General features: G+C 44.0%; 2 protein-coding genes across 3 annotated transcripts in view; one reads left to right on the top strand and one right to left on the bottom strand.

Annotated features, from left to right (window-relative positions):
• Nucleotides 1-12,070, bottom strand: part of LOC117527620 (zinc finger BED domain-containing protein 4-like) — a 66,051-nt gene that overhangs the window by 23,306 nt on the left and 30,675 nt on the right. The gene's annotated exons all lie outside the window — the stretch shown is intronic.
• Nucleotides 1-12,070, top strand: part of psmd3 (proteasome 26S subunit, non-ATPase 3) — a 50,160-nt gene that overhangs the window by 16,283 nt on the left and 21,807 nt on the right. Inside the window, exons 3-7 of the mRNA XM_034190044.1 lie at nucleotides 7,636-7,776; nucleotides 8,781-8,917; nucleotides 9,410-9,600; nucleotides 10,371-10,474; nucleotides 11,732-11,846. Of these exons, the coding sequence (XP_034045935.1) occupies nucleotides 7,636-7,776; nucleotides 8,781-8,917; nucleotides 9,410-9,600; nucleotides 10,371-10,474; nucleotides 11,732-11,846 (688 nt within the window). The remainder of the gene's footprint in view (nucleotides 1-7,635; nucleotides 7,777-8,780; nucleotides 8,918-9,409; nucleotides 9,601-10,370; nucleotides 10,475-11,731; nucleotides 11,847-12,070) is intronic.

Genomic DNA, 12,070 nt, shown 5'->3' on the forward strand with positions numbered 1-12,070 from the left:
AACACTTTACTGTTGTGAATGGGCACAACAAATACAATCAGATTACAACAATAGACAAAAGCCAAATCACAAAAGGTGTCGTGTGGGCAGGCTCGAAGATAGGAGACGTCTGTCCAAAGCAGAACCGGAACCACACGATTTCCTCCGCCACCAGACCCCGGGAATACTGGAGCCGCCAAGTCCCGAACTCCCAGGTGGCCACTGCCTTCGCGTGTCGGACCTGGTACTGCTGGCGAGGAACAAAAGAACAATTAAATGTGGGTGCGTCTGCACCCAGGAATCCGCACGGCAGGAAAACTACCTCCACCACTCGTTGGAAAAGGAGTCAGCTAAACAACTCACAAAAGTCACAAAAGATCACTGTTAACCAGTCAGCTGAGCACGTTACCTTCCAGGTAGAACGATATCTCGGCAAAGAGGTGGAGGCGTCGTCCTGCTGATATTCCCCTGCTGATCAGATGATGGGTAACAGCTGTTGCAGGTGATGCGTGACAGCTGTCACCCTGGCTGCTCCTGTGAGGCGACTGCGCCCTCTCGTGCCTGAAGCCCGCACTTCCCTAACCCTCAACGAGCGCCTCTTGTCCGGGTGGCGGCGGTAGAAATCGGCCAGGAGGGCCGGGTCCAGGATGAAGCTCCTCTTCACCCAGGACCGTTCTTCGGGGCCGTACCCCTCCCAGTCCACCAAATACTGGAAGCCCCGGCCCATCCTACGGACATCCAAAAGCCGGCGTACAGTCCAAGCCGGCTCGCCATCGATGATCCGGGCAGGAGGCGGTGCCGGACCCGGAGTACAGAGGGGTGAGGTGTGATGTGGTTTTATCCGGGACACGTGAAACACAGGATGGATCCACAGTGAGGCCGGAAGCTGAAGCCTCACCACGGCTGGACTGATGACCTTAAGGATCTTAAATGGGCCGATGTAACGGTCCTGTAGCTTGGGGGAGTCCACCTTGAGGGGAATGTCCTTTGTGGATAACCACACCTCCTGCCCTGGCCGATACGCAGGGGCCGGGGCCCGCCGACGGTCTGCATGGGCTTTTGCCCCTCGTCCGGGCCTTTAGCAAAGCAGAACGGGCGGCACGCCACACCCGACGGCACTTCCGTAGGTGGGCCTGGACCGAGGGCACACCGACCTCTCCCTCAACCACTGGAAACAACGGGGGCTGATACCCCAGACATACCTCAAAAGGGGAGAGGCCGGTGGCTGAAGACACCTGGCTGTTATGAGTATACTCGATCCAGGCCAAATGGGTACTCCAGGCCGCCGGGTGCGCGGCAGTCACGCAGCGCAAAGCCTGTTCCACCTCCTGGTTTACCCGTTCTGCTTGCCCGTTGGTCTGAGGGTGGTACCCGGACGAGAGACTCACCGTGGCCCCCAGTTCCCGGCAGAAGCTCCTCCAGACTTGCGAGGAGAACTGGGGACCGCGATCCGAGACGATGTCTGTTGGAATCCCATGCAGCCGGACGACGTGGTGGACCAGGAGGTCCGCCGTCTCCTGGGCTGTTGGGAGCTTTGGGAGGGCCACGAAGTGGGCCGCCTTGGAGAACCGGTCCACTATCGTGAGGATGGTGGTGTAACCCGTAAGCTGGAGAGGAAATGGCGTCTCACTAATTTAGAAGATCTTCACTTAGCCTGGAAAAAGAGTCTGTTGCTGTATAAAAAAGCCCTCCATAAAGCTAGGACATCTTACTACTCATCACTAATTGAAGAAAATAAGAAAAACCCCAGATTTCTTTTCAGCACTGTAGCCAGGCTGACAAAGAGTCAGAGCTCTGTTGAGCCGAGTATTCCTTTAACTTTAACTAGTAATGACTTCATGAGTTTCTTTGCTAATAAAATTTTAACTATTAGAGAAAAAATTACTCATAACCATCCCAAAGACATATCGTTCTCTTTGGCTGCTTTCAGTAATGCTGGTATTTGGTTAGACTCTTTCTCTCCGATTGTTCTGTCTGAGTTATTTTCATTAGTTACTTCCTCCAAACCATCAACATGTCTATTAGACCCCATTCCTACCAGGCTGCTCAAGGAAGCCCTACCATTAATTAATGCGTCGATCTTAAATATGATCAATCTATCTTTATTAGTTGGCTATGTACCACAGGCTTTTAAGGTGGCAGTAATTAAACCATTACTTAAAGCCATCACTTGCCCCAGCTATCTTAGGTAATTATAGGCCAATCTCCAACCTTCCTTTTCTCTCAAAAATTCTTGAAAGGGTAGTTGTAAAACAGCTAACTGATCATCTGCAGAGGAATGGTCTATTTGAAGAGTTTCAGTCAGGTTTTAGAATTCATCATAGTACAGAAACAGCATTAGTGAAGGTTACAAATGATCTTCTTATGGCCTCAGACAGTGGACTCATCTCTGTGCTTGTTCTGTTAGACCTCAGTGCTGCTTTTGATGCTGTTGACCATAAAATTTTATTACAGAGATTAGAGCATGCCATAGGTATTAAAGGCACTGCGCTGCGGTGGTTTGAATCATATTTATCTAATAGATTTCAATTTGTTCATGTAAATGTGGAATCTTCTTCACAGACTAAGGTTAATTATGGAGTTCCACAAGGTTCTGTGCTAGGACCAATTTTATTCACTTTATACATGCTTCCCTTAGGCAGTATTATTAGACAGCATTGCTTAAATTTTCATTGTTACGCAGATGATACCCAGCTTTATCTATCCATGAAGCCAGAGGACACACACCAAGCTAAACTGCAGGATTGTCTTACAGACATAAAGACATGGATGACCTCTAATTTCCTGCTTTTAAACTCAGATAAAACTGAAGTTATTGTACTTGGCCCCACAAATCTTAGAAACATGGTGTCTAACCAGATCCTTACTCTGGATGGCATTACCCTGACCTCTAGTAATACTGTGAGAAATCTTGGAGTCATTTTTGATCAGGATATGTCATTCAATGCTCATATTAAACAAATATGTGGGACTGCTTTTTTGCATTTGCGCAATATCTCTAAAATTAGAAAGGTCTTGTCTCAGAGTGATGCTGAAAAACTAATTCATGCATTTATTTCCTCTAGGCTGGACTATTGTAATTCATTATTATCAGGTTGTCCTAAAAGTTCCCTGAAAAGCCTTCAGTTAATTCAAAATGCTGCAGCTAGAGTACTAACGGGGACTAGAAGGAGAGAGCATATCTCACCCATATTGGCCTCTCTTCATTGGCTTCCTGTTAATTCTAGAACAGAATTTAAAATTCTTCTTCTTACTTATAAGGTTTTGAATAATCAGGTCCCATCTTATCTTAGGGACCTCATAGTACCATATCACCCCAATAGAACGCTTCGCTCTCAGACTGCAGGCTTACTTGTAGTTCCTAGGGTTTGTAAGAGTAGAATGGGAGGCAGAGCCTTCAGCTTTCAGGCTCCTCTCCTGTGGAACCAGCTCCCAGTTCGGATCAGGGAGACAGACACCCTCTCTACTTTTAAGATTAGGCTTAAAACTTTCCTTTTTGCTAAAGCTTGTAGTTAGGGCTGGATCAGGTGACCCTGAACCATCCCTTAGTTATGCTGCTATAGACGTAGACTGCTGGGGGGTTCCCATGATGCACTGAGTGTTTCTTTCTCTTTTTGCTCTGTATGCACCACTCTGCATTTAATCATTAGTGATTGATCTCTGCTCCCCTCCACAGCATGTCTTTTTCCTGGTTCTCTCCCTCAGCCCCAACCAGTCCCAGCAGAAGACTGCCCCTCCCTGAGCCTGGTTCTGCTGGAGGTTTCTTCCTGTTAAAAGGGAGTTTTTCCTTCCCACTGTCACCAAGTGCTTGCTCACAGGGGGTCGTTTTGACTGTTGGGGTTTTTCCGTAATTATTGTATGGCCTTGCCTTACAATATAAAGCGCCTTGGGGCAACTGTTTGTTGTGATTTGGCGCTATATAAATAAAATTGATTTGATTTGACTTCCATTCTTGCATTTAAGGCCTGGAACACTTTCCAAAAAAGTTGGGATGGAGACAATTTAGGGCTAGTGATGAAATAAAATAATTTTTTCAACCAAGTTGTAAACTTTAATGGTCTCAAAAAAGTTGCAAGTCCTTGACTGGCTGGTTGAGGCTGTCTCCAAAACTGAGCAACTTCCCTTTCAATTCTATGTTAAAATGTCCAACTTTACGGCAGAAATAAGCATGTTTACAGTCTGGTAGAAAAAAATATCCTGGATGGTGGTCTGTGGGCTGACTTTAGAGGTGAAAAAAGAAGAAGAGAGTCAGATATCAACAACGGATCATATGGTGGAAGCTGAAGGAGGAAGACTTTTTTGTGGAATTCAGTGAGCAGGTGAGCGAGGCACTGGATGGAGTGAACGCAATTTTGAACAACTGACAAAGTACTGCAGATGTGGTGAGGGAGACAGCTAGGAAGGTACTGCGTGTGACATCTGGACAGCAAAAGACAAGGAGACATGATGGTGAAATGAAGATGTCCAGGAAAGAATAAGGAGAAGGAGGTTGGCAAAACAGAACTGGGATAGTTGGAGAGCTGTAGAAAGTAGACAGGAGTACAAGGAGCTATGGCATAAGGTGAAAAGAGAAGTGGCAAAACCTAAGGAAAAGGCATATAGCGAGCTTACAAGAAGTTGAATAGTAAGGATGAAGAAAAGCAGTTGTACCAATTGGCCAGACAAAGGGACAGAGCTGAAAAGGATGTGCAGCAGGTTAGGGTGGTAATGATGCAGATGGTAATGTGTTGACAAGTGGGGAGAATGTGTTCAGTAGGTGGAGGGAATATTTTGAGGAGCTGATAAATGAAGAAAATGAGAGAGAGAAAAGGCTGGATGATGTGTATAGAGTAAATCAGGAAGTGCAAGAGATTAGTAAGGATGAAGTGAGGGCAGCTATGAAGAGGATTAAGTGTGGAAAGTCATTTTGTCCAGATGCGATTCTCTTAGGGAGTGACGAGAATGGACAGGATTAGGAATGAACATGTTAGAGGGACAGTTTAAGTGGGACAGTTTGGAGAAAAAGTCAGAGAGGTGAAATTGAGAATTGTTTGAACATGTGCAGAGGAGATACTCAGGATATATAGGGAGAAGGATGCTGAGGAGGGAGGCCAAAGAGGAGGTTTATGGATGTGCTGAGGGAGGACATGCAGGTGGTTGGTGTGACAGAGGAAGATACAGGGTGAGATGGAAATGATTGATTTGCTGTCACGACTCCTAACAGGAGGAGCTGAAAGAAATTGATGTTGATTTGTGCAGAAGCCGCGTCAACTTCCCTCGGCTTGGAGGCATCGTATTTGGAACATCATACAGTGGAAACTTGTACTGTGATCAGACGAATCAGTATTCTAGATGTTATTTGGAAGAAATGGATGCTGTGTGCTCTGGACCTAAGATGACAAGGACTACTCAGACTTATCAGCAACAAGTCCAAAAGCCAGGGTCTGTCATGTTATGGGGTTGTGTCAGTGCCCTTGCCAAAGGTAATCTACACTTCTGTGATGGCAACATTAATGCAGAAACATAAATTGAGATTTTAAAGGAATCTGCCTTCAAGATAACATTTTCTGGGGATGTCCATGCATTCTATCCACCCACTATGAAATACGGTTGGGGGGGGGGGGGGGGGCTGTTGTCATTGCCACCCGTGTTAGCATGATATCTCAAGAACCAGTTTACCCATTTCATTCATATTTAGCACAAGGGTGTACTTGGGTGATCCCAGACACCAGTCGATTATGTTCAATTTGAAGGTCGCAGCGAGATAGTCAAGATATTCTCAAGGTTGGGAAGTACCCCAGCTGTTCTGGTGGCCTTTTTTGGTTGGTAAAAACATTGCCAAACTCCTCAGTAGAAATACATGTAATTTGGTCACTTTTGAAAGGGGACAGACTCGTCAATAAAGTCAATGTAATGCACAATGATTCATTTTGGGTCAGCTTGGTGTATAAATCTCATTGTTCCAGGCAGTGATGGCTGTCAGCTGGCTGATAGAAGCAAGCTAGAGACAAAACCAAACCAGCTGAAAGCATCCAGCCTGAGCATGTTTCCTCAGAGCGGCCAGTTGCATGTATGAGGAAGTATGAACTCTTGCCTTCGAATTCGCCACTTTCCCGGAAGCGACATATGCCCGACCACGAGAATTGTCATTGCCACCTTTGTTAGCGCGATATCTCATGAACCACTTGACCAATTTCATTTATATTTAGCATAAGGGTGTACTTGGGTGATCCCAGACACCAATCGATTACAGTGACCTTGGGGTCAAATTCAAGGTCACAGTGAGATATTCAAGATATTGTCATTGCCACCCTTGTTAGTGCGATATCTCAAGAACCACTTGAAACATAAGGGTGTCCTTGGGTAATCCCCTGACACTTTGTGTTACTGGTTTGTGTGGACTGGAGGGATATGTCCTCTCATGATGACTCCTGTTCAACAAGACAATACACAACCACATTCTTCACACATTACAAAGGAATGGCTGCAGAAGAAGAGAGTTGGGATAGTGGTATGGCCTACCTGCAGTCCTGGCCTGTTCTAAATAGAGAATCAAATAGATACTATTGACTATGTGTAGGCTTAAACCTTTCTAGTGTCTATATCTCAGTTTAGCCCAGTGCCGATTCAGTGCCTGACGCGGTTTTTGGTTAACTATTCGTTCTGGAAGAGAATTTACTGAACCTGTAACCAAGGTTGGGTAGGATTACTTTGAAAGAATACATGTGGATTACATGTATGTATGTACATACATTTGGATTACTTGTAATCTGATTACATTTCAATGTAATCCTACCCAACCCTGCCTATAACCTAGTCTGAAGAACTGATGTTGCCGTCATAGCTTTTTCCTCTTTTTGAAGAGGCTTAAGGTGTGTCCTCTTAAGTAGTCAAATCCTTTCAAAATCCTGAAGGTCTCTATTATGCCCCCCATTCCATTCTGTGTTTTAAGGGGTACAGATTTAAACCTCAGTTGCTCTATATACTATATACTTATATATCTTATACATATATATACTATATTCTTATATATCTAAATACTTTATTTTTTCTTAAATCCTGAAACCAGCTTGGTAGCCCTTCTTTGGTTGTCTGTATCCTTGCTATAATGTGGTGACCAAACTTCTAGACAGTATTTGAGATGTGGTCTTATCTAGGACATGTAAAGTATTCCAAAGCTGCCCTTTGAAATGTGGGTGAAGGTTGCATTTATGGGTTAGGGCTGGGAAATGTGTGGAGAATTTTGAAGGAAAAAAAAATGAAATGACCCCATACTGTTGCACAGCTTAAAATGTGTTTGCAGGATAATGGTAAAAAATAACACCTGAAATGCTTCTTTGCTTGGGATCCTCAATGCCAAAATATTATATAAATTTGTGTTGTGAGAAGGAATGTCAACATTACAAAGTGGTAAAAGCTTTTGGGTCCCAACTTTTTTTAAAATTTCTGCAGGCCTGAAATGCAGCAATGGCTGAAAAATGAAATTAAGTTGACCAGGAAATGGAAAAAAATCAAATAAATCAAAAATGAAATATCTTATGTTTATAGTGTCTGCAATGAAATTAAGTAAATGTAAGGATGATTTAGTGTCTTCTGCATTTTCCATACATCCCAACTTTCTGATTTGGGGTTGGAATATTTTGTGGACTCTTCAATCATTTTGTTGGTTTCTCTCAGCCGATGGAGATGGCTGACAGCGATGTCCAGTTTCGTCCAAGGACAGGGAAGGCAGCAGCTGCTCCTCTGCTACCTGAGGTGGAAGCATATCTGCAGCTCCTTCTAGTGGTTTACCTGACCAACAACAAGAGATACACTGAGGTTTGTCCAACTCTGCAAAGCCAGTATACAAAACAAAAAGTAACACAAAAACATGGTGGCTTGGGTTTTCTGCATCTCTGTTTGTTCTCTTGACGGAGTGAGAGATTCAGCCGCAGTGGATCAGATGTGAGCAGCTAGAGTACTGACCGGGACTAGAAGGAGAGAGCATATCTCACCCATATTGGCCTCTCTTCATTGGCTTCCTGTTAATTCTAGAATAGAATTTAAAATTCTTCTTCTTACTTATAAGGTTTTGAATAATCAGGTCCCATCTTATCTTAGTGACCTCGTAGTACCATATCACCCCAATAGAGCGCTTCGCTCTCAGACTGCAGGCTTACTTGTAGTTCCTAGGGTTTGTAAGAGTAGAATGGGAGGCAGAGCCTTCAGCTTTCAGGCTCCTCTCCTGTGGAACCAGCTCCCAATTCAGATCAGGGAGACAGACACCCTCTCTACTTTTAAGATTAGGCTTAAAACTTTCCTTTTTGCTAAAGCTTATAGTTAGGGCTGGATCAGGTGACCCTGAACCATCCCTTAGTTATGCTGCTATAGACGTAGACTGCTGGGGGGTTCCCATGATGCACTGTTTCTTTCTCTTTTTGCTCTGTATGCACCACCCTGCATTTAATCATTAGTGATCGATCTCTGCTCCCCTCCACAGCATGTCTTTTTCCTGGTTCTCTCCCTCAGCCCCAACCAGTCCCAGCAGAAGACTGCCCCTCCCTGAGCCTGGTTCTGCTGGAGGTTTCTTCCTGTTAAAAGGGAGTTTTTCCTTCCCACTGTAGCCAAGTGCTTGCTCACAGGGGGTCGTTTTGACCGTTGGGGTTTTACGTAATTATTGTATGGCCTTGCCTTACAATATAAAGCGCCTTGGGGCAACTGTTTGTTGTGATTTGGCGCTATATAAAAAAAAAATTGATTGATTGATTGATGTGCTGAACCTTTGGATCAGATATTTGACTGCTGTTTCAAAAAAAAATCTGACAGTTGAATTGTTTGTTCAGGCTCAGAAAGTGTCTGATGGCCTCCTGCAGAAGATTGGCTCAAAGAACCGGAGAGCTTTGGATCTGGTCGCTGCCAAATGCTACTATTACCACGCTCGAGTGTTCGAGTTCCTGAACCAGCTGGACACCATTCGCAGGTACAAGTGCACAGCCGTACCTGTGCAGACATGTACCTGTGACGAGGTTTCACTCTACCCTTCCTGTGTTCTTGCCATTCACAATCACAACACTCACTCATGTATCAAATTGAAATCTGAGACTTTGAAGGTGGGGACAGTGGATGATGTCTCATCTCCTTTTATTGGTCACAATTTAAAATCTGCAAGCATTAAATCCGCTCAGATCACACTGTAAAAATCCAGACCTGAAAGTCACAAAACTGCAAAGTATTGTGGGAAAAGTAATTTAAAACACAGATGTGAGGTTTGCTGCTCAAATGTTCAAAGTTTCTCACATCACTCAAATGCACCTGGGCCAGCAGCAGGTCGGAAACACAGTCGCTTCATGAGAATTCATAAAAAAAACAAAACAAAACAAAAAAACAACAAGCACAGTACACGGCAGCACAAAGACAATCTGATAACTGCAGAAGAGACTTCTACAGGCTGACAGTGTTTTTGTTTATTCAGCTTCCTGCACACACGACTGCGCACGGCCACACTGCGTCACGATGCTGACGGACAGGCGGTGTTGTTGAATCTGTTGCTAAGGAACTATCTGCACTACAACCTGTACGATCAGGCTGAGAAACTCGTCTCCAAGTCAGTCTTCCCCGAGCTGGCCAATAACAACGAGTGGGCCCGATACCTCTACTACACCGGTCAGTTTACATCCACTTTACGCAGCAGATGTTACGGAACACTTGCTCCCCTGTGGTTGCCATGTTTTGTGTGTGTTGCTGCTAACCATACAGAATGAAAACTTTGGCATCAATTGTTGTGCTTAATTATCAAAAATAATCACATCAAAGCAATGACTCTCTGAAAAGAATTTGGTTTTGATGAACAGCCAGTGAGATGAGCTGCCTCATGAACTGCGAGGTGTTCGTTAACCCATAAAAGCCAAACAGTCATTAACTTTGAGTGAGACACTCTGCCATCATTTAATGTTTGGTCCAACGTGACCCTGACCTCAGCTTTAATGCTTTTATTCTAGTGTTTCCTAGATTTCTGGAACTCATCAATATCATGCCATAAAATGGAAGAGAGGCCTGAATACAGCCTTTTGTCTGTGAAAAGGCAACATAGGAAATGACATCAGAACCTGAGTGATCTGTTGTTGACCTTCTGTTGGACACAGATGTGACAGATGGCATTTCAAATTTCAAAGACAACAGCAACAACAACATAGACTTAAAAAAAAATAACAAAAAAAAAACAAAAATAAAAAAATACAAAATTGAATGTGACTGTAAAAATTATCTAGCTGCTGTGTAATTTATCTCCCAGGACAGCAGGTGTCACTGTTAGTCCTGATGTGAAAATAAGCAATCCGGGGTGACGTGACGTTTTGTGGTTCTTGTGGGTTTTGTTGGGTTTTCTTTTTCCTTTTTTCTTCATTTATGAGAATGTGGCGTATTGCCCCCTACAGGTCGTATTAAGGCCATCCAGCTGGAGTACTCGGAGGCCCGGAGGACTCTGACCAACGCACTGAGGAAAGCGCCGCAGCATACTGCCGTTGGCTTCAAACAGACGGTCTGTGTCTTTCTGGTGATTGTAGGCTGTCATAGCAACACGCTAAAACTGAAACATTGGATGTTTGCATGACGCGATTCACAGTGATTGCCGCTGTTCAGATGAGTGAGAGATTTTGAGACTAAGCATTTTGGTGACACCTGTCAATAGTTTGAACTCACCTGACTCAGCTAACAGGGCTCAGATGGTGTCTTCACACTGCAGTGCCTTCTGGGAGATCAACACATTGGAAGCTATCTGGTTTGTTTCGCTGTAGCCAGTGCGCCACGCTAACAATCAGATGCTCATACTTACTCAAGCACTTGTCATTGCCAGTTATGGCCAGATGCTGTTGTGTTACAAAGTGCACAACACGTCACAGGACCATTGCAATACAAAAATAGACAAAGCTTTCACTGCTTTCATGTTTGGTGCCAAAATAAGGGAAGCCAGTTTGCAGAGTGACATGGAGTGGTAACAATGTCACAAATTTCTTCCTCTTTATGTTTTCTTTCCATTGTTTTAGTGGTTTGTCTTCTACTCTGAACAGTACAGTGTTGTTTGCTACATCAGCTGCCACCATGGCCAAAACGCCCCATAATGCAACTCGGCATGATATTGGTTCCGGATTCCTAGCTGTTGCTGGAGCAGCGAGAAATATGCAGGCCAGGGTCCTGATGATTAAATATGTTTTTGTATTTTAGAATCAGTGTCAATTGGTTCAAATGAGAATTGTGATCATTCAAAAAATCTTGTCTTTTGTTCCACCTCCCCAGTCATGACACAAGGTTTATTTTCATCCATTAGGGCCACCTGTTTGCTGGTTTGCTATGTATTTAAAGAACCAAAGCTTGCAGCGTTCTTTGGCTTGCCTTAAGTCTGCATAAACCAAAATCCCTTCTGGGGTTCCACAAGGTTCAGACCTTGGACCTTTACTGTTTAACCTGTACATAAAAGTATGTCTTGTGCTGTAACTGTAAAGCATAATATGAAGAGTAATTGGCAAAATGGTCAAAAAGCAGCTGCACGTGTAATTTTTCCAGTGGCGTCCAAACAGCACGACGCTGACACTGAGAAACAAGTCCATTACATGATTTCATGTTTGCTAGGTGATAAACGTGAATGTTCGCAACTCTGCTAGTAGTCACAGGACTTCCACATAAATCAAAGACCACTGCCTTTTGTTTTTGTCGCTTTATCTGTCTGTCTCTCGTTGCCAGAATTTATGTCCCTGTCTGTCTCGCTGCCTCTGTCTCACTGTGTCTCCGTCTGTCTCAGGTCCATAAGCTGCTGATCGTGGTCGAGTTGTTGTTGGGGGAGATTCCTGACAGGCTTCAGTTCAGGCAGCCTTCCCTCAAACGTTCCCTCATGCCGTATTTTCTCCTCACGCAAGGTAAAAGCGTGTGTGTACACATAATTTGTTTTCCACTGTTGATTAATTTTTTCACACATTTCTAATGATATTCCTCCTTTTCCCATTTCTCTTTTACATATGTTGTGTCCCTTATATTTAACTCTCTCAGTGCGGTGTGCAAGTTTGATATATTTCTTTGCAGAGGATCAGAATTATACCCACCCAAGTATATCTTCAGTAAACTTGAATTAATTTCATTCATG

Source organism: Thalassophryne amazonica, chromosome 16 (genome assembly GCF_902500255.1).
Source record: "Thalassophryne amazonica chromosome 16, fThaAma1.1, whole genome shotgun sequence".
Taxonomy (NCBI): domain Eukaryota; kingdom Metazoa; phylum Chordata; class Actinopteri; order Batrachoidiformes; family Batrachoididae; genus Thalassophryne; species Thalassophryne amazonica.